General features: G+C 35.7%; 1 protein-coding gene and 2 long non-coding RNA genes across 5 annotated transcripts in view; 2 read left to right on the top strand and 1 right to left on the bottom strand.

Moving 5' to 3' along the window:
- Ets65A (DNA-binding protein D-ETS-3) overlaps positions 1-22,503 on the top strand; it is a 121,086-nt gene extending 98,583 nt beyond the window's left edge. For 2 of the 3 annotated variants that reach the window (XM_089731569.1, XM_028187329.2), the window contains exons 7-9: positions 15,695-15,884; positions 16,224-16,432; positions 17,419-22,503. In XM_089731569.1, coding sequence (XP_089587695.1) covers positions 15,695-15,884; positions 16,224-16,432; positions 17,419-17,543 — 524 coding nt within the window. In that variant the 3' untranslated portion in view covers positions 17,544-22,503. The remainder of the gene's footprint in view (positions 1-15,694; positions 15,885-16,223; positions 16,433-17,418) is intronic. The other variant, XM_028187330.2, reaches the window with a different exon arrangement.
- LOC149503625 (uncharacterized) overlaps positions 1-23,117 on the bottom strand; it is a 109,252-nt gene extending 86,135 nt beyond the window's left edge. The window contains exons 1-2 of the long non-coding RNA XR_016323940.1: positions 22,435-23,117; positions 9,687-9,743 (exon numbers count right to left, since the gene is read on the bottom strand). This is a non-coding gene — a long non-coding RNA (uncharacterized LOC149503625). The remainder of the gene's footprint in view (positions 1-9,686; positions 9,744-22,434) is intronic.
- Positions 1,380-8,754, top strand: LOC149503626 (uncharacterized). The gene is made up of 2 exons (XR_016323947.1): positions 1,380-6,551; positions 6,839-8,754. It is a non-coding gene; the product is annotated as an uncharacterized LOC149503626 (long non-coding RNA).
- Positions 23,118-23,624: the final 507 nt, after the last annotated feature.

Genomic DNA, 23,624 nt, shown 5'->3' with positions numbered 1-23,624 from the left:
TAACTGAGACCTTTAAGTCATGTCTTATTTTAATTTATATTCATATTTTTATGAAAAATGATATTATGGAATGAAATGAAATGAAGATGATTAATTTGATCCACAGATTCGGTAGAATCTGGCGCCAAGTTCCGTTCAAAAATCTCGTTGTAAACGGATCGCCAGACTACCGACTGTGTTTACTGTAAGCAGAACGGTTTTTTGAGGATGCGAAATTTTATTTAATTCTACGGTACTTCTGATTCCTAAATTGCATATCCACAGATTCGGTAGAATCTGGCGCCAAGTTCCGTTCAAAAATCCCGTTGTAAACGGAGCGCCAGACTACCGACTGTGTTTACTGTGAGCAGAACAGTTTTTTGAGGTTGCGAAATTTTATTTAATTCTACGGTACTTCTGGTTCCTAAATTGTATATTATATCAATCACTCACAACTTTATTTTACTGATATTAACTAGTTATATCAATTACAACAATTAATCTACTTGAAATTATTAATTTTATCACCACAAACTATGGCTCGCTCAAAAATTTCGATCCTGACTTTTTTCGATGTAAAAAGTGACATGCCACAGACTATAAATATTCGAGAATGGTAATCTACGGCCGCCAGGGTGCGCTGGAATTATTCCTATTTGTAATGGATTTTATGACCTGGTAACTGAGACCTTTAGGTCATGTCTTATTTTAATTTATATTCATATTTTTATGAAAAATGATATTATGGAGTGAAATGAAATGTGATATTATGGAGTGAAATGAAATGAAGATGATTAATTTGAGACATTAATCAAATGGGATGAAATGAAATGAGATGAGATGATATGGAATGAAATATAATCTTAGTAAAATGGTGGTGGTCATTTACTAAGATCTCAGTGGACTTTTTGGAGGAAACCGAGAAGTTACGTACAGCGACTTTGTTTAATTTTCCCACATTTGTGCACTTTCACAGATATTAAACAGTTAATAAACCACTATTATTACACATTTAAACCCGAAGAAACACTAAATAGACAAATTAAAACAAATCACACAACTTCACACCTCACGTTCCCGCCAAAAAGTCATTATTCCTACATAAACTGTAGCTTCAAGGGGATAGTTTGCAGTTCTTATTGAACGGTTTATACATTAAATAACGTTAATGTTGTTACTGTTAGTATTTTAGTTTAAGTACTGCCGAAGCAAGTACTGTTGTTACTGTTGGAGAAACAATTTTGTTTTGTAATGTAATACCGAAATACTTTACGAGATGGCGTTACAAAAAATCCCTTCCCAAAACTATAAAACCGTTGTGATTGTCTACGAATAATAAATAATATAATAACTAATATTTATTCGTAGGTGATTGTTTAAGATGCTATGATTATTTCGGTTTTGATTTCATCAAAATAACTTGAACTTTACTATTGAATTCCGAAGAAAATTCTAATTAAGGCTGAGTTAAGTTCAGCTTTTTATTTAAGCCTCTTACTGTAGTTTTTAAATTACATTTATGCGGATTGATGTTTCAAGGTTTTCAGATTTTAATTTTAAATTCTGAAATAATTAAGAACAGCGTCATCTACCCTTCACATTTGAAACAAAATTTAATTCGGTTTAAATTTGTAAAAGTTGATGTTGATTATTATTACACTGTAACGCAGCGTTCCGTTTCGCGGGGCAACAGCAGCCAAAGGGAATGTGACTCAGGTCCGTGCCGCGAAGACCCACCCCGCGCTACCCGCGCCCGCGCATCTGTTGCATCATTCGCACCCCCAATTAGTGCGCGCCAGACTTTGAAGCGGAATACACGCGTCCCCGGTCGATACCGGAACTGACAACCCGAGAGTCTCATGCCAGTCGGGCACCTAACATTAAACTGGCAGCCCAAGCGCGGGCCCTTTAACTAGTATTTCGGAGTGAATCTACGTAATTACGACACGTACTCGTCGTCAGTCACGGCGTCAATCCGATTTTCAAGACGTTGAAGAAGAAATTGGTTCAACCGCGGGACCGACGCCAACATTTACCGCAAACAACATGGCGTCATTACAAGAAAGTCAAATGGCAGCATTCGAACGCCTACTCGACCGAGTTTTTGAGCATAAAACTCAACTCGAATCATCAGCAACACCGACGTCGGAGCCGACATCGCCGCCTTCCTCGACGCCCGCTCACCATTCTGGGAACTTCGCGTCATGCACGGCGCGGTTCAGCGGAGCGCCCGGCGACTCACTCGACGGTTTTCTTGACGCGGTCGAATCATACAAAGATTGTGCTGACGTAGGACACGCCATCGATGTTACTAACCGGAAATGCAGCCGTGTGGTGGCAAGGCGTTAAAGCTAGCATCACTTCCTGGGACGACGCTTTATCATCGTTACGAAGCGCTTTCGGTGATTGCAGACCGCCCCATCGAGTCTACTTAGAGCTCTTCAAAATGTCGCAAGGACAAAGAGAGAAGACGGAGATCTTCGTTGCCAGAGCACGAGCCCTACTAGCTCGACTCCCACCTGGTGACCTTAGTGAGAAAGTTCAAATTGATATGCTTTACGGCCTTCTACACCGTCGTGTTCGTAAAAAATTAAGAAGAGACGAAATAACTTCATACGACACGTTATTAAAGAAAACGCGCCATATCGAGGACTCCATCTACGAGACCAGTCCGCCTGAATTTATTCATCATCCTCAGCGAGCGACGCCACGTTCATCGGGTAGTACCGTAGGCGAAGTTCCCGCCGCACAGTGGGTCGATTCTATGATTTTAGTGACTTAGGGACCAACTTTGTTTTTTTATAAATTTTTTTATGTAGATAGATAGAGCTCGTTAATCTCAATAATAATTGTTTTGGGTAAAAATTACAAAAACTTTATAGTTTGGTCAGAAAAATGTGTTTTGTGATTTTTTTGTATGGAGCGGGTCACATTAAATTAAATTCCTGCTAAGTACCGCGAGGTCCCGCTTTGAAACTTTATTTTCCTTATACCTTGTCTAGTCTACTATCATTTGATGCTATGAACATGTGCATAAAGTTGCAACTCTGCCAAATAAATGGATCGAAAAAAATTAATAAATACATAGAATAAAAACCTTTATATTTTTTTTCGTAAGTGCTTTTAAGTTAAATTTGATATGGATTAGTAAGTAAGAGCACGTAATGATACCCATAATTACATAATACCTAACAACAATACATTTAGTAGGTCTCTAATTATGCAATCTCTCTAAATATTATATATTTTGTTTCACCTTTCGATCTTTGGGTCAGAAGACGAAAGAAGATTGTGTAAAATATCCTCATTAGTCGACGTTCTACTTCTCATTCTTGAATAACATCTCTCTGTATATTTCCGAAAATCTTTATTGCGAGCTTCCGCTGCCTCTTCCGAGAGTTTACCTATACGAATGGCACCAAAGTTCTTCATTATTATATATCACTGCCATGTGCCAACAATTTATGGATACTCGAAGGCATATATAATACCAGGGATATACATTAACATACAATTCTGCAGTATATCTAAAAAATTCCGAAAAATTGGAAACGCGCTCTCCAGATGCAACAGAGTGAAGAATCACGTGAAGCCTCTCTATTAAATCTTTACGTATTCCTGTTATGCGGGCTGTTTCTTCTGCATCCCTGAAAAATCTTCTGGCAGTATTGCCATCATTGGTTGTTCCTACTCCTTGCTTGACAACATCTATAAGTAAACCGCATTCCTTTTTAAACGCTTGCTGTATAGCGCTCTTTCTGATTGATATTCTTTCTTTGTTATCCCCCCTTGCAACCCCATTTCTTGAAGTCCAAACGATAAGACGCAAACAAAAAAGTGTCATATAAAAAATTATCTCACAGGAAACTACATACGATGAAAAAATTGTGAAGTAATAAAATTATATTTACCGATATGAAGTAAGCACTCCATGCATCTTATCCAGGCATGTAAAGATGGCATTCCATACTGGAATATTTCTTCATTATTTTCTCTTTGATAAGCAAGTCACTCCAAAAAACTTTGACGGTTTTGCTTTGCAAATATCACAGACAGCAGAAAATGTTTCTGAAAAATATGAGGTTATTTTGCCGTCTATCATCATCATGTGCAATTGATGCTTAACTTCAACTTGTTTGATTTTTGATGGCTGAAGTCTTTCTATTTCTTCTGTTATGCTAGCTTTTATAATTGTCACTGTTGACTGCGTTTCTTTTGTAAATTTAAACATTATTGGACGGCAATAAAAAGTTGATGAGGTCGTTTTCCCAAACAATTGTTCCATCAAATTTCTGAAGCCTTATAGGAACTAGACTGACCATGAAAATAGATGAATCATCAAACTCTGTTTCAGTTTTTTGTTTATAATTACTTTGACCTGGGGCTCTATCAAAGCCTATTTGCTTATAAGCAGTAGCTCTCTTGCAGAGTCCAAATCCGAAGTAATCACATCTAAAAGCCTATATAGCGCCAAGTTTAGTAATGCTTGCATTTTAATAGCAGCTCCTTCTTCTGAAATAATTACCTCGTCTTTCCCTGGATAACGTTTGGTCTTTTCTTGCTTAATTTTATATTAAGAAGGGTATAAATCAGACCCATTTTCACTTGCTGCTTCTCTTAGGTTTATATACTGCCACTTAATTTAAGTGAAACTAATATTGCCTTATCAGGAGAATATGTACTACTTTTCACTTTACTTGTAATTAAATACTCATTAACTGTTTCTAGATCTTCGGGGTGATTTGACAAGTGGTTCATTATTTCTCCTACATCTTCATTTCTAGTGTTTCTCAAACTAGTAATTGTAGTAGCTTTCATTTCATCCGGGGATAACGAAAGCGATTGGTAAATTTGTTCAATGCGTCTTCGTTTTTGCCTGGATCCCAATTCTTCAAAAGGTTTTCGAGGTGCAAAAATAGATGTCGAGGCTTCTGTAGTACATTTGAGGGTGGTACATTTTCAACATCTTCAGTATTAGAAATCTCGAGCCTTTCATGTGCAGTGTTGATAGCTTCAGGTATCATTCCTTCGGGCCAGTTTATTGCACATTCTAACCAATCACATTTTTTTCTTATAAACTGTGCTAACATGCGACTACTTCGTTTCCATATTGCACTTATATTTGAACAAAATTGCGTACTGAATTTTTGGAGCTCAACATTTTTCTCTTCGGTCACGTTTATTTGATTTTGTAGGAATTGAAAGAGTTTTTTATTATCAGACAGCGACTGTAGTTGCTCTCTTAAAATCATAAATAATCCTAAATTGTTAACAAAATTATCAATTATTACGGAAACAGCAAGATCACAACGACAATCACGAGATGTTAGTAGTAGTACGAATAAACGAACACTAGATATTATATAATAAACATGGTCACTTTATACTTTCAGAGACAAACAAATGTTTACTATATTTTCTACTACCCAGTAATGGCTACTTAACTAATTATCCTCATTAAATAATGTTAACTATCTTAATAATTAGAGAGATTGCTTAATTAGAGACCTACTAAATGTATTGTTGTTAGGTATTATGTAATTATGGGTATCACTACGTGCTTTTACTTACTAATCCATATCAAATTTAACTTAAAAGCACTTACGAAAAAAAATATAAAGGTTTTTATTCTATGTATTTATTAATTTTTTTCGATCCATTTATTTGGCAGAGTTGCAACTTTATGCACATGTTCATAGCATCAAATGATAGTAGACTAGACAAGGTATAAGGAAAATAAAGTTTCAAAGCGGGACCTCGCGGTACTTAGCAGGAATTTAATTTAATGTGACCCGCTCCATACAAAAAAATCACAAAACACATTTTTCTGACCAAACTATAAAGTTTTTGTAATTTTTGCCCAGAACAATTATTATTGAGATTAACGAGCTCTATCTATCTACATAAAAAAAATTATAAAAAAACAAAGTTGGTCCCTAAGTCACTAAAATCACAGTATCGACCCACTGTGCGCCGGTGCTTCGACTTCGCAGCATACATACGCGCGGATGACGCCGCGGAAAATATTCAACTCGGGCGCGGCTGGCGGCCCGCCACGCGACGACAGCGCTGCGCCGAGCACCGTTCGAGTCCCCGCGCCTCGCTACACGAACACTTATAATGTATCATCTACGTCGATTGTTAAAAGACTGTTCTGTGTTTATTGCAAAAAGTACGGACATATTCGTGATGAGTGTTTAAAATTAGCGTCAAAAACGAAATTCGACAACGAAAATACGCAAGCTGTATCCTCGTGTTACGGGTGTGGTACCAAAGGTGTTACTCGGTCTCAGTGTACAAAGTGTAACGCAAGTTATTACGCCGTCGACGCTGCACGGACCCGATCAGTCACATCCGATTTACCTATTGGTAAAGTAAATACACAGCTGTCAAGTTCAGTGAACTCTATTCATCGCGGCAGCTCGTTGCATACAGCTTGCACTTCAAACACCGTAAAGTCGTCCATTTATATTAATAATCGTAAACAATGTTTTGTTGATAATGAAAATAATTATTATCCTACCGATTTTAAGGCGATTCTTCCTCCGCGCTTTTTCGGTACTGATAACAAGGTTAGACTTCAAAATTATTCTAGACTTAATCATAATATAAACAATAATATTAGTTCTAGGAATAGGCCCCTGATGCGTTACTCGAGTGGTACCGAACCAAAACATAGTTATTCCGAGGTACCAAGTGGCCGCGATAGGGTGGGTGACCATGATGAACGAAAATAGTGTGACCATGGAAAACGTCGGACATTTTTCGACGATTAATTCTAATGTGAAAAGTGTTGCCCAGAGTAACTCTACTGAGCACCAGGTTAGGTTAAGACCAATTTTAAGTGTTCAAATTTTAGGTATACGAGGTAATGCTTTGTTGGATACGGGAGCTAAGAGTAGCGTTACCGGTGCGTTGCTTTATGAATTGCTGTTAAAGCATAACCATCCGTGTGAGGAAACCAGGCGTCGGGTGAGGCTTGCAGACGGTTCCGCGCGCACCCGCCGAGTTTTGCTCACTACTCTAGAAGTAAGGATAAGTCCCGAAAGGTCAGAAACCCTTGAATTTACTGTTTTTCCAGATGCTCAAAATAATGAAACTTTGCTTGGCATGGATTTTTTGGTGGCGGCAGGTATTGTGCTTGACTTTGCTTCATCCACTTGGCATTTTTCGGGAAAACGGGTTACCTATCCAATTGAATATGAGTGCCCTAAGCCATGCATGTTTGCTTCTACTGCTGACTTCCTGCGTGATGATAAGGGTTCTATGCTTGGCTCCGATGAACGGCAGCAGCTATCACATTTATTGCAGCAGAATGGAGACATCTTTAGGGTGGGGGGAGCCCCAACCCTTTACGCCGAGCACCACATTGATACCGGTGATCATCCGCCTATATCGGTACCGCCGTATAGGCTCACTCCTGTGCTTCAACAGCGAGGAGAGCTTCTCGCAATCGATTTGTTCGGGCCACTGCCAGAAGGAGAGCAGGGGGAGCGATGGGTACTCCTGGTAGAGGATGTAGCTACAAGATGGGTAGAACTCTACGCACTTGTTGATGCCACCGCCGTGGCTTGCTCCCGAGTCCTACTGGAAGAGTATTTCCTTCGTTATGGCTTGCTTATGCGTCTAGGGGTGTAACACGTAAGTTCATGCCACGACGGGATGGCCCGTATCGCGTAGTAAAAATAGTTAGTCCTACAACGTACTTCATAGCAGACTTGTCAAACAATGTCATCGGCAAGTATCACACCGCGGATTTAACCCACTCTCCGTCAAATTCAAGTACGGATCCAATTATGCCAAAGAGGCAAAGAGGAAGGCCGCCGCGTCTTCAGACTAACAGTCCCAAGTTGGACTCGGGACGCGTTCCCAACTTGGAGGGGGAGTATGTAACGCAACGTTCCGTTTCGCGGGGCAACAGCAGCCAAAGAGAATGTGACTCAGGTCCGTGCCGCGACGACCCACCCCGCGCTACCCGCGCCCGCGCATCTGTTGCATCATTCGCACCCCCAATTAGTGCGCGCCAGACTTTGAAGCAGAATACACGCGTCCCCGGTCGATACCGGAACTGACAACCCGAGAGTCTCATGCCAGTCGGGCACCTAACATTAAAACACTAATTAATTGAGCGTTTCATTAGCTTTATATTTATAATTTATTTTTAATTAGTAATAAATGAGCAAAAAATAATACTTAACAAAAAGATATGAAATCCGAACAAAAACAGTTTCACTGTAAAAAATTGCGCCAAGTCCACGTTTATAAAACTCATCTCAATAACATTTGCACTTTACAAAAAAAAGAAGACTTCAATAGCTTTCATTCTCTACAAAAATATGTGAAATACAAAAAAATACCAAGAAACCGTCATAAAGATGAAAAAATTAAAAAAAAAATGTTGAAAATTTAAAAATAAAAAAATAAAAATTTTATCGTACTTGGCGCGCGTCATTGAGTACCCCAAAATTTTTCGGAAGAATTTCAACCCGAGAAAAAAACCATTTTGCTTTAATATACAGTGAAAGCTGAAAAAGTTACCCAGGTTATCTTTTTCGCTCTTGTTAGCGTTTTATGAGAAATTGAGACAGAACTACGGTAATTTTCAACAGCTCTCACTATATACCTATGGGCTATTATATGCCAAATCGACCACTTTTGCGTTCGACCCCTTTAGATTCAGCTGAAACTTTATTATTCTTTTCTACCCTTTGAAAAACATCTTTGAGAATTTTTTCAAATGTTTTGAAGCCAACGTATACATACGTATCGACTCGTAAGTAGCTTGTATTTGTATAAGCGAACACGAGAGGGTGTTTAGTTCAAATCATAAAAGATGAGTGGGAAATGAAAAAAATTCAAATAACATACGTATGAGATGTCGATTTTACTTAACTTTTGTAAAACTTATTATGAAATAATAATTCATTAATTACATTTATGCATTTCATAGGTTGACCTACTTATAAATTTCTAAACATTGAAAGGATGTTCATTTATCCTGAAAAATTTGGGGTACTCAATGACGCGCGCCAAGTACGATAAAATTTTTATTTTTTTATTTTTAAATTTTCAACATTTTTTTTTTAATTTTTTCATCTTTATGACGGTTTCTTGGTATTTTTTTGTATTTCACATATTTTTGTAGAGAATGAAAGCTATTGAAGTCTTCTTTTTTTTGTAAAGTGCAAATGTTATTGAGATGAGTTTTATAAACGTGGACTTGGCGCAATTTTTTACAGTGAAACTGTTTTTGTTCGGATCTGTATACGTGAATCAGTGGGCGGTTTATCGTGATATATCCGTACCGTGACTGCACTCGACATTACCCTGCCTATTAACATTTTGACTCAGAGGGTCGATTAAACAGATAATACTGTATAGACCGCTACAACAAACAGTTTTGATACCGTGAGAAACGCATTCTTTTTAGCCGACTACGGATTAGATTGGTTTAGATTTTCAGAAATCTCTGAATGTTTGTAGTACCAATATTTATAAGCGTTTCGTCCGATTATTAATTAACTTGACTCAGTTAAAATAGGCTACATAAAAATTTTCGGTATATATTATTTATTTAAAAAAAAACATAGAAATTTGTCATTTTGTTTGCAAAGAAATAATAAACTACTTACAAACTGAAATCGTATAAAAGCATTTTTTTTTCTAACTATTTACACAAACACAAACAGGTCGTAACGATACATTACCTTTTGGAGTATTTCCTGACGCCCGGCGCTGGTTAGAAGATCAGGGAAACAGGTGTACTGAAAAAAAAAATCGATATAAAAAACGAAAACAATGAATATAATATATATATTTTTTAAGGACTGCTAATCAATAACATAAAGTATTGTTCAAGCAGATAATAAAACAACACCCTCTATATACAATATCGTGACGCGGTCGTGTGGCGCGGTATGACGTCATAAAGACTACGTTAAACGTAAATTGCGTCACGACCTTGCACGTGACTTTATTAGCAACATCTATTTTTTTGCCTATTTATTCTAATGACCGCGAGGGGTCATACTAGATTCATCGAACGACTAGTCGTTCGATGAATCGAGCCCCGTGAGCTCACCTAGGTGAGCTCACGGGGCTCTAACCTGATGACGTTGTTAACTCTGGCCTTAGCAAGAGCAGTGCTTCGCAGAATATACCACCGGATCGGAAACGCGACACACTGAGAAGATCCGGCGAGAAACTCCGTGGACTGTGTCTATGGGTTAGTTTACTCGACGAACCCTTCGTCGCATCTCTAGTAATATGGCAACAAGATACTTGTCATTTAGACGAAAATAATCTTTGAGTTATATAATTACTAATTTAATACATAATTTACACAATTTGTTCGTTGCTTTTTATTGTTTATGTTTTTACTGCCGAAAAACATGTTTTCAAATTGTTGGTGTCGTTAAATGATTTTTTTGTTTCAATAACGTAAAATCAGTTCTAAATCGAAATGTTCCAGATGAGAATACAATCGATGGTACAACACAGCAAGCATACATTTGTCACAATTATCACCATTTTAATAGTCAATAGTAATAGATAAACATTCAACATCTTCTCATCACATCATCATCTCTTGGACTATGGGCATCAGTAACAAACGTATGATAAAATACATGTAGTTTAAGAACAAACACGCGTAAATAGCAAACCGAACTAACAATCTAGTTGATCTTTATTTATTCTTTTATTCTTCTGACAGAGGTCAGGATATTAGAGCGAACATACCTACATATAATATTATTGTTTTGCCATCGGTCCTTGATGCGTCCGCAAATTATCAAATTAATAGGACGTCTTGAAGCCGGGGCAAATGACATTATAGATTCAGTTACATATAAACAAACAAACATACATACAAAGAAAGCTAATAGAAGTGTTTCAAGAACAATTATCCCACGAGATTCTTTCTGAATGCAAAAGATAATTTTAAAATAAAAAAAAACATTGTTTGCATGTCTGTTATTTACAAATACCGGACATATTCATTCGGTTGTGATTGTGGTTCTTTGCGTTCCAGTGTAGGTTTCAGTGATAGTACCGTCAACGTATAATAAATAGGTGGCGCGCGAGTAGCCATTAACGAGTCACAAGAAAACGTGACTCGTGTGCTGAGTGAGGGTTTTAACGTTCTCGACAGCGTAAAAGTTAACTCAAATTTGTATGCAGTTAGAACAGAGCTATGTTTCATTTATCAATCGGTGGAAGCTGAGCTATTTAAATCATTAAAATGTATATATTAATACGTGAAGCAAAAATTTTGTATCCCTTTTTACGAAAATTGCGTGGACGGAGGAGTATGAAATTTTCCACACTTATAGAGAATAAAGTACACAATGCTAATATTGTTTTAAAATAATGCATAAAATATACATTAAATTTATAAAGAAAACATTACACACACTACATACCATGTATTTGACGCACACACGCATGCATACTATTTATTATCAAACTTTTGTTCTTGACGTCTGTTGTCAAATTGAGAATAGATTAAATATTGTTTGTGTTTGTTAATATTTTTTATATTGTAGTCTTGGCGAAATTTGTAATTATAGAAGTATAAAATACAATCATAGTAGTGTACAAACTTACGATTCCAATTAATTATAGTCGAATTTCGACTACTGCGGGACGTCTAGTTATTAAAAATACACATAATAAAATATGATAAAAATAAAAATGACTAAACCAAAACCCAGACTATAATGATTACGCATAATTTCCTTCGTACACAGTTCGAATCACGGCATGTAATTTCATGCCAATAAATCTTAGTGGAAACAATTATTGGCACGTGGCAGACCTGGCCCCTAATTACACAGAGCCGTTCACACGGTTTTGACTTACTGGACTTTTATATTGCACTGTAATCATGATTGAGGTGTGCCCTCACCTCGAACGCATTAGAAGGGAGAATAGTTTTAGCTTAGCTTAATAAAAATACTTAAAAAAAAAATGTAGTTACAAAGTTGTTTTCTCGGCAGAATCATTTAGCGTTTTCTGAATGTAATGAATTTAAAGTCATATGAAAAATCAAACGAAATCGATTGAATAATTTTCAAATTTTCAAAAATGTCGAGTCTTTGAATTGAATTAGTAATCAAAACACCGTAGCTATTAATAAATATTACTTAATAGAGGACCAGGAAAAAATAAAATGGCAGCGATCGTTTACGTTTTATCCTCCCGTGTCTTTCATTCATACCAAACTATAGAAATAGGCATCTGAAGATAAATAACAAGGCAATGAAAAAGCTAAGTTAATTAAATTAAAATGCATTATCGGACAGTGATAATTTTTTGTGAAATACTATTTTCATTTTATTTTATTTATTACCCAACAAAATATTCGAAATATGTACAATTCACAATAAGCTATACACGTCAAAATGCGTGAAGCGGGTCTAATCTAACGGGTTGTGTATTTGTGTGATCTACGGTTAAGCTTGTCATACATTTTAACCCCAAATGACGTCACGCGTACAAAAGTATTGTACAACCAAACGCCATTATGGACACGAACAAAGATTAGTTACTACTTCAATAGAATAATGAAATTCAACTCCGTAATTCCTCAATACTTGTGTTTTAAATAGACGGATACCTAAAGACAATTTTAGCGCTTGTGTTGATAATATAATACATACACTATCATTATTACAAAATTTTTGTATGAAAGGCCGAAAGAAACGTACTAGTTAATGGGAGTTAATGGAAAAAACAAAAAAAAAACAAAAATAACAGTAAGTACATGCATCTCTTTGAATCTCCATCCGGAGGCGCATTTTAGTGTCGCCTACTTCCTCGTAATATTCCGTTTCAACAAATTACGTCTAAGCTCTCGAATTCCGCATTGAATTAAATTATTAAAATCAGCTTTACATAACACAAGGCAAGCTAATATCGCTTCCCCGCCGAACATAAATTCGTGTTTCAGTACAACTATATTAGTTAAACATTCAGAGCCGGACGTATCTGCAATAAAGCGTCTAACGTGGTTTCCTTGTTTACGGAACAAAGTTAAAGTTTAGATCTTTGCATTAATGCGAAACTCTGAATCCTTCATGAACTAGTAAACGATTGCGCGCCAACCTTTTGAGCTTTTTTTTTATTGCTTAGATGGGTGGACGAGCTCACAGCCCACCTGGTTTTAAGTGGTTACTGGAGCCCATACACATCCACAACGTAAATGCGCCACCCACCTTGATATATAACTTCTAAGCTCTCAAGTATAGTTACAACGGCTGCCCCACCCTTCAAACCGAAACGCATTACGGCTTCACGGCAGAAATAGGCAGGTTGGTGGTACCCACCATAATAAAATATATGATAATAAAAGGCCTAAAGTTTTGTATAAAATAAACTTACAACAAACAAAAGGAATCCGTCCGACGGGGGTCACATCAAAGGAAAAACAAAATTGTTATATTTTATTTAATTCCGAGCATTTTCATATTTATCTACCTTTTAAGCCCTCTCTGGACTTCCATGAATAATTCAAGACCAAAATTAGCCGAATTGGTCCTGCCGTTCTCGAGTTTTAGCGAACAGCAATTCATTTTTATATACATACTAGCTGACCCGGCAGACTTAGTAGTGCCTCAATCGATAAATAAAAGACCTAAACTTTTGTATAAAATAAACTTAAAACAAACAAAAGGAATCCGTCCGACGGGGGACACGTCAAAGGAAAAACAAAATTGTTATTTTTATTTAATTCCGAGCATTTTCATATTTATTTACCTTTTAAACCTTGTCTGGACTTCCACAAATAATTCAAGACCAAAATTAGCCAAATCGGTCCTGCCGTTCTCGAGTTTTAGCGAACAACAATTCATTTTTATATACATATATAGATTTAAATCAATATAAAGTTAGCTATTATTTACGAAGCAAAAATCATTTAATTTACACTAAACTACGAGAACATGCTCTGCCTTAATATAAAAAAGGGTGCGTTTACTTATTATGTACGCGCGTAAGAAGTTATACTTTATTTTTATTAAATTGATTTCTTTTTTTTTTAAATATTAAATAATTAATAATAAATATTTAACGTTAATAATTTAATAATATTTAGTATGAATTATATTAAATAATAATTTTGTCATTTATATTAATAATACATACGGATAGTTAACCTCAATTGTATTGTAGCACTTGTGGGCAACTTCATTTCTGTTAATTTTGTGTCCGGTGCGCGTGCATCGTAAAATTTCACTCTCATCAATTTTTCATAACGCGCCTTATGTTATTTATATTTATTGCTTAGATGGGTGGACGAGCTCACAGCCCACCTGGTGTTAAGTAGTCCCTGGAGCCCATAGACATCTACAATGTAAATGCGCCATCCACCTTGAGATCTACGTTCTAAGGTCTCAGTATAGTTACAACGGCTGCCCCACCCTTCAAGCCGAAACGCATGACTGCTTCACGGCAGAAATAGGCAGGGCGGTGGTACCTACCCGTGCGGACTCACAAGGCGTCCTACCACCAGTGAAAAAAAGCGCCTAAAGAAGTATAACTTCAAAAAATTAAGTCTGTTCCGTAAGAGTCTCAACAAAATACAATAACGCATCCGTAAATCTTGGTTCACAATATTTTCGCGATCAAAGTATTAATTGCACGTCGTTAAATCGATGAGCCGTGCTGTACACAATGGACCGAATGAGCCGAGATGCGGAACGCGCAAGTTGCGAGTGTTGTGACATGATCGTCCGGCATTCGGATAAATCATGGGATGCGCTCGTGTGATCTTGCCTTCGGACTAAGTATGGTACGCAAAACAATATCCAAAGTATTTTAATTTAATTAATTATCCTGCAATATTAAATGCATTCTCGGTAATCGATTCATTCGTAATTTGTTACGCATATATGTATTTATTTAAATAGTGTTTGTTTTTTTTTAAACATTATTTTGTGATTTTTTACGATTTATTTGGACCTACGAGTGGCGTTAACAAAACATGTTTTGAAGTTTAAAGTATGGAATAACAGCTATTTTTAATGCGCTTATAAAAACTATTCCTTATAAAATACTATACTCTACAAAAGCGATCCAGTAAACATATATTTTTAGGTATCCTTTTTTGCGGACCATACTCGCTGCGTTCCACACGAGTGCGCCCGAGCGGTGCAGTCGTGCGAGTTTCTAACATGCCCGCGTAATATCGCAGCGTGTTTTCCACGCTAGGGACCCGACCCCTGCGCTCCCTTAGTGCGGCGATGTTCTCTCACTTACTGATAAAAAGGGCTACTGTATTAAATAAGATACTGTTAATCGCTTTCTTGAATGTCCCGTTGAATCGCTTAGAAATTTATGAAGAACTAGCTGACCCGGCAGACTTCGTAGTGCCTCAATCGATAAATAAAATACCTAAACTTTTGTATAAAATAAACTTAAAACAAACAAAAGGAATCCGGAAAACAAAATTGTTATTTTTATTTAATTCCGAGGATTTTCATATTTATCTACCTTTTAAACCTTCTCTGGAATTCCACAAATAATTCAAGACCAAAATTAGCCAAATCGCTCCAGCCGTTCTCGAGTTTTAGCGAGACTAACGAACAGCAATTCATTTTTATATATGTATATAGATAGATATGTAGATGATATAAATTGTGTAATTTAAATGGTTAGTGACAAAAATTCAACCGTCTTTTTTTTATTTTTTATTAAATTGTTATTAACACAACAGGATCAGGACAAATCCAGCTGTGGCAATTTCTGCTAGAGCTCTTGAGTGACTCCAGCAATGCGGGCTGCATCACATGGGAAGGCACTAATGGGGAGTTCAAGCTAACTGATCCGGACGAGGTGGCAAGGCGGTGGGGCGAACGCAAGTCCAAGCCAAATATGAACTATGACAAGCTAAGCAGGGCATTGAGGTAAATGAACCCAGCAATTCCGCTGGATCGGCCTCAACACACGCTGCACCTTTCTAAGACGCGCGGAATGTGAAACGTGTAGCGGTGTTGAGACATTGCAATGTGCGTCTTTGACGCGGCGATTTTTCGGGTACCCGTTTTTTTTTTGTATTTGGCTTTGCGATTTTTCTGTGATGTCTGTGCGAGCTGGCTGTAAACATTATTCAGTTTTATATATGAACAAGATATGCTCAGACGCTGTTTGTAAGAATAACTTCGCATACATGGAGCGTCTGACCAAAAAAACCGCCAAAACAACAATGTTACCAAATTAAACTAATATTTTCGTAATTCACACAGATACTACTACGATAAAAATATAATGACGAAAGTCCACGGCAAGAGGTATGCCTACAAATTCGATTTCCAAGGGCTGGCTGCGGCCACCCAACCAGCCGCTAGCGACCCGGCTTACAAATACCAGAGCGACCTATTCATGAGCTCGTACCATCACTCGGCTAAGCTCTCATCCTTCATGGCTCCACACGCGGCCATGCCTACGTCCACAGGTAAACTCAGATTTTTATTTTCATTACCATACTAAATTAGGCCATTGCGAAATTCTTCAAATGTGATTTCCCAACTTGACAAATCCTTTTTGTTAGTCTGTTGCATATTAAAATTAAGTACAAACAAAAGGGCCAGAAAAAATCTGTTATAGATTCCAAGGAAGCTGGTTTTTAAACGCGTATTTAAAAATCGATTCCATAATAGACGAGACAGGTGGTTTAGATTTTAATAAAATGCGCCCTTCAGTCGCAGTGTATGCTGGCCCGCTGTAATCTGTATCTCGAGGCTAATGCTTCGGTACACTTGCTTACACAAATATTTGCGAGACGCTCCAAACGGGTTGTCGCTGCCACCGGCACGATCACACTTGACTTAATGGCGTACAAGTACACTATTTAAATTGCAGAGAGTTGCGATTCTTATTTCGAATGTAGAGCTACGTCAGGACGTGTAAAATGTAACGGTTTTTTTTCTCTTTTTTTTTAAAACCTCTAAGAAATACGGTGGATAGTTACGATCAGTTAAATTTTATTTTCATAAATGTCACTTTGGTGCGCACCATTGAATATTTAAACTATGGTATTTTGGAAATCATATTTGTGATTTATATTCGGAGCAAATGCGAAAGCCGTCTTTTAAATACACAAGTAGGTATAGTTTTTGAAACGTTTATGGTACATAGTTTAATTGTAAAAAAACCTCTTTGTGATAAACTATTTTTATGGCGCTTGCAACCAATTTAACTTGTTCTAAGCCTCAGAACAGGTTAAATTAGGACGTGAGATATATATAAAGTGTCGATAAAAACCTATTAGATCAGCCAAACGACTTTACATTGGCCGTAAAGAATGAACCTTTGACAGTGATAATATTATGCAAGCATTTAAAATAACAACTAGGTTAGTAGGTATGCGCGTACTGCAGTTGCTAAACGATTGTATTGTGCACCTTTCTAATGACTGAGGTTAGAATATCATTGTTTCAGCATCGATATTTCCGTCAGCATCGTGGGGAAACTGGGGGGGCGGGGGCAGCAACCTGTACTCCCCCCACACTATGGCACCACCCCACGTGACGTCACATCTCGGCTCCTACCCCCATTACGCATGACCAGTTTTATAAACTGAAATGAGCACATTGTGTTTTTGATTACACTTTAATTTTACGTTATCTTTTACCAAGGGTGCTTCGATGTTTTCTTTGTTCTACGATTTTCCATTTGTTTTAAAATTAATACCGAGATATATTTTTCTTAATTAATTAATTTGCATTTACCGCATACGGATAAACATACCGATGCGAAATGATTCGGCGAATAATAATATACAAGGACTAGCCGTACTCGCCCGCTTCGCTGGGCATTTAAAATTAACATTATTATTTATTTTCATTATTATTAGGGAGTCCAACACTCATATTATTAGCCTATCCATTAAGCACTTGTATTTTCTACATGGATACCAAGTTTCAAGTCAATCGGATGCATGGTCATGTTATAACGGAACATCCGTAAAAACCACTATAGATTTATATATTAGTATAGATAGCCTTTCATTATCTGTCTAATAATGCCGAACACTCAATACCGAGTGCATGTCCGCGGTATTTGACCTAAATGCACTAGCCACAGATCAATCTCCGCTGCTTACTACATTTCCGCGATCAATGAAAATGACCGCATTCATATCGCACAAGTCTACACATACGTCATCTCAATGCATATACAAATTAAGCTCACTCAATACGATTTGTAGCAAATATTGATATAGATTATATATTTATAACTTTATAATTTTTTTTCAGTTTGCTTTCGATTAGTAGGGACATCACTTGAGACAGCTTGATTATTTTGCCTTTTCCTTTTTGCATATAAAAAGTTTTGAGATTTTATTTACGAAAAGTCTCTGCAAGTATCAAAGCAAAGTATCTAATGCAAGTTTATTTATTGGAAACAAACTTGGACAGGACCTGTATTAGATAAGCTGTGTGCTTAGTGCGAATTTTTTAAACTTTCTAGATAGCGTAAAAGTTAGTCAAATTTGTATACAGTTGGAACAGCGCCCCTAGCGGCAAACGTTCCAACTCTATACAAATTCGAGTTAATATTTACGCTATCGAGAACGTTAAAAAATTCGCACTAAGCACACTGAAGCGTAGGTAGGTGAAGGTAGAGAATTTTTTTTAGGAATTGGACTCAAACAATGAAGTTTTTAGATGAATTTGAAGTTGTCTTCAAGCGGGTACATAACATACAGCCTTCACTAAAAGAGCAATGTATTTAGTGTACATTGTTTATGACAAGGAAGGCATCGAAGCACCTTTATTTTTATTTGTAAACATTTTATTTAAATCCTTTTAATTTAAATTACTAAAAATTTATTATTTACATGCAGTAACGACGTTCCAAGGCTAGTCTTTTTATCAAAACAAATTGTAAATAATAGATACTCATTAAATTAAGTAGAATTATTTATTTAGGATATTATAATATATCAAAGAATAATAAAAATATTGGGTACTGAAAACCGTTTGTATAATATGATGAAGGACTGTTTTTACATTTTCTAATGTTGGTTTTGCAGATAGATGACTTTAATTATTTTAATGAAAAAAAAACCTACTTAATTATGAAACAAATAGTTATCCATAAAACATGTTTTAGCAAAATCGAAAAAAAAAATATTGAACTAATCATGTACTGTGTACACAACTATAATGAATTAATAATAACGTACTTCATTGGAAAATGAAAAAAGAATCAAGTGATGGCGTTTTGTTCAGTATTATTGTATGTATAAAATATATTTTAAATTTTAATAAGCAGAATTGAAAAACGTAAGCCAATTTTTTTAATTCTAAACAAAAACCAAGCTATTTTTGCTGTTCTCTTCAATTATGTTATGTTAACAGGTATTTATTATGTTTAACAATACTTACTATATGTAATGTGTATTTATTTCGTACATGTGTTTTACACCGAAATATTTCACTATAATAAAATACTTTTGGTTATTGATTTATTTCCAGTAACTCCGACAAAAATGTATTGCATTTGAAAGAATCAAACATCCTATGAATTCGTTAAATTTATAATTGCTTTGTTATTAGTTCATGATTAAATAAAATCAGTTAATAACGTAACATTAATGAGCGCGAAAATATTCAATGAACGTGAGTACCGACTTTAATATTTTTTTACTAATTTTTATTCTATTTAACTTCTAATCCTTTTTTACATTGCTTATGCAAATTTCATTCATTGTATTTCATTATTTTAAGGTAAACATTTATTCAGTATTACAATAATAACCAAACCTCAGTATTAATGAAAGCAATCATAGTGTTTTATAACTTTAATGTGTCTAATGTTAATCCTTTGTTTGTAAGTGAAATAAAGTGAAACCAAATATAAATTTAAATCGATTAAGAAACGGAAATAACTAGTTACTGAATATGCCAAATTTGCCATGCCGAAGAAAGAAGCCGAGCATAGAACTATGCCTACATTAAAAACATAAATATCATTATTGACAAAAACTTTGTAATCTTGTTTGCCAATTTTCACGAAATCTGTAAATAATTAGAAAAAGATAATTTTAAAAGTGCAATCGTAATGTTTTAATCGTAATAAAAAATTAGTTTTAAAACATGTATATCTTGTCTACTTGTTTTAAGATCTGTTTTTTTTTTTGTTGTTTTGTCTATGAATATATACCAAAGACTCATAATAGCCTAAAAGCCTGTTATTTGAACATGGTTTCTAAACTTAAAATTTTATTCATTCAGACTAGACACAAAAATATTTTATTAATACGTTTTTGAGTCTTTAATCTAAATATGCTTAGTGCGATGCACATTTTGAGTGAGATTAATGAAGAAAAATATTGAATAGGTCTTAATTTATTTGCATGTAATTTATTTAATTTTATTTATTCAAGTTACCAAAGTTTGTGATTAAAATATTTTCAAGTCAACATTATTTACTTTTGTTTGTTTGTTTATTTACAAATATTTTATAGTTCGTCTTTTAATTAAGTAATTTTATTCAACTACATGTTCTATAATAAACATATTTTAGTCGTAGTATACAATTGTATAGATGTTATTGTATTTGAAAATGAATAAAAAGATGAAATGTCTTTTTTTTAACTTTACTTCATAATAACATGCTCTTAAATTAATAACAATAATTAAAAAAAACAGCCAGAAGTGAGTGGGTAAAAAAACAATAATTTGAAATCAACACAAACATTTATTGATTCGGAAAACAATAAGGAACTGTGGTTGATTGAAAGATTTGTTGTCGTTTGCTTATCTAGGTGTTACATAACATTAAATTTACAAACAATAAAATAAAGAAACGAACTTAAGAAGAAACAAAATACACATCGAATAAAATTAAAAGGCAGAAGATTATCTTAATAATACATCATAGATATTAAATTGAATTGGTACAGATTGTGCTTTTTTTTTACGAGGACAGCCACACAGTAAATACCTTGAAGTATTTATCATCTTAGGCCCCAGGGTTGGCCTTAGCCTGGTCTAATATATCTCTCCAGTACTCCTGAGGTATGGAGATGCGACAATTTTCAAAATGAAACCAATCCTGCGTATCAAGATACTATTTATCGTAATTGGATACAAAATCTGAAACTTAAAGGCAATGCAATGCATAATGTAATTAAATTGAAAAAGAAAGAATTAAAATATTAAACAAAAATGTGATCCAAAAACATATAACGATAGTAAAATTAGTGACGGTTAGCGACATCTAAATACCTCATTGAGAAACCTTACTTTATAGTGCCAACGGCATCTACCGATCATTATAAGAAGCTCGTGAGCTGTCAACTGACTGGAATTGTATGTTTTAACAACCCATACATACTCGCCCGCTTCGTTTGACATTTAAAATTAACATTATTATTTATTGTCATTAATATTAGGGAGTCCAACACTCATATAAATATTAGCCTATCCATTAAGTACATGTATTTTCTACATGGATACCGAGTTTCAAGTCAATCGGATGCACGGTTCAGTAGTTATAACGGAACATCCGTAAAAACTACTGTAGGTTTTTAAATTAGTATAGATTACACATTGATTCAACTCTCGGAGATTACATGTTACAGTACAATTGCTTGTCACTTAAGGCAGATCAATTTAGAACGAAAAGTTGAAATAGGTACACATTCTTTTAATATATTACAAACTGTATAAAGTAAAAACTGGATTATTATAACTGATTATAACAGTAAATATTGAAGGGTTCCGGTATTTATTTTGCAAGCTCGTCGTCAGCTTAGCTCAAGGTTACTACTATATTAAGTTACTGACATCAGAAATATACAATATTATGTTTTATCATCAAAAAATAAGTGGGCTATATTCATTCACTAAGTATTTAATTTTCCCCCAACTTCTAACGCTTTTTTATTAGTACCTAATAGCATCGACCACCCGTCGCTGAAAGTTTTGCTTGTTTGAGAGCATAAAATGTTAAAATTAGAATGAATAACAGGCAATCTAAATTGTTTCCTATTAAATTGACCCTTTGAATTTTTACTGTTACAACAGTTACAGTTACAACAGCGCCATCTATTGATATATCTAAAATATATTACTTTTGATCTGAGTTTTTGAATAATTTCCAGTAAAACGAGATGGAATGTTCGAAAAATAAATGCAAAGTAAAAACTTTTCTTAGATTTTTTGTCGATTAATAAAACCAGTTGGATAAGGCTTCCCGACAGGTTAAGGTAGTAATGAATAAATAAGCGCCATCTATTTGTTACATGTAAAATTGAACAATAAATTTTTGGTATTTGCTACGCAGTTAGTTCATTTTATAAGAAACAGGGGGCGCGTCAACACAATTATTCCGAATCATCTTTCAGAGAATATCTATTCCAATTAAATAATAATAGGTACATTAAAAAAAATCGTAGACGTATTATAGACTATGTTAATCCGTATACATAAAACATTGCTTTACCTACGAACCGCCTGAACACGCACCAACTAATCCTGGCTAAGCGTTGGGTATAGCCTCTTCAGTAAGCCCCTAAAAAAAGAAATTAGTTTAGCGTGGTATGGACATGTGATGCGTAGAGAGAAGATGCATGTGACTAGGAGATGTATGGAAATGGTAGTGCAAGGTAGTGCAAGGGGGATGAGGTCGACCAAAGAAGACATGGATGGAGTTTGTGAATGACGATATGAGAGAGAGAGAGGAGTGAGTGTTGAGATGACGGCTGATAGAAGTGAATGGAAGAGAAAAATTAGCTGCGCCGACCCCACCTAGTGGAATAAGGTGAAGAAAAAGAAGAAGAAATAGTGAAGCCCAATAGCTGTTCCCGTGCTTAGCCCAGACCTGCCACTGTGTGATTTCTTTTTTATGCCAAAATTTAAAGGTTCGGTTGCCTTTAAGTTAGGCGATTGAGAGCCGATATGCAATGTATTGGAAATTTTCCCTAAAAGCGGCAATTCTCGTAATATCGACATAATATCACAAAGAAACCACAATGGTCTTTTTTTATTGATTTTGAATTAGAATAGTTTTTTTTTATTAAATATTTTTTAGTTTGCATGCAATGTAACAAGAATTGAAAACGAATCGAAACGGGAAAGCTAGGGTCACGGAAAAACGCGAAGGGCAACTTTCAGCTACCAAAATCCACTGAGTTCGTTCACAGTGTTACTCCTAGAGATCATTTCTTCCACATGTAAAATGTTTTTTTTTATTGCTTAGATGGGTGGACGAGCTCACAGCCCACCTGGTGTTAAGTGGTTACTGGAACCCATAGACATCTACAACGTAAATGCGTCACCCATCTTGAGATATAAGTTCTAAGATCTCAGTATAGTTACAACGGCTGCCCTACCGTTCAAACCGAAACGCATTACTACTTCACGGCAGAAAAAGGTAGGACGGTGGTACCTACCCGCACGGACTCACAAGAGGTCCTTTTTTTTTTTTTTTTTTTTTCGGGTAGAGGACCGATCCTCCTACGAGGTCCCCGCGCAAAAGGGGCGCGCGGGGTATGTGAGACTCTACGATCTGCATGGTGTTGTGAGCAGACCGCGGGACCAAGGATTTTAGGGCCCACCCACTAAACGACTCCCCTGCACTCTTACACCCGACATCCGATCCCCTCCGAGGTTAGAACCCGGATGAGGTAGGAG

The sequence above is a fragment of the Bombyx mandarina genome, chromosome 01 (genome assembly GCF_030267445.1).
Source record: "Bombyx mandarina strain Sakado chromosome 01, ASM3026744v2".
NCBI classification, from domain to species: domain Eukaryota; kingdom Metazoa; phylum Arthropoda; class Insecta; order Lepidoptera; family Bombycidae; genus Bombyx; species Bombyx mandarina.
The sequence above is the reverse complement of the archived record's forward strand: the minus strand, read 5'-3'. Positions and strand labels throughout refer to the sequence as shown.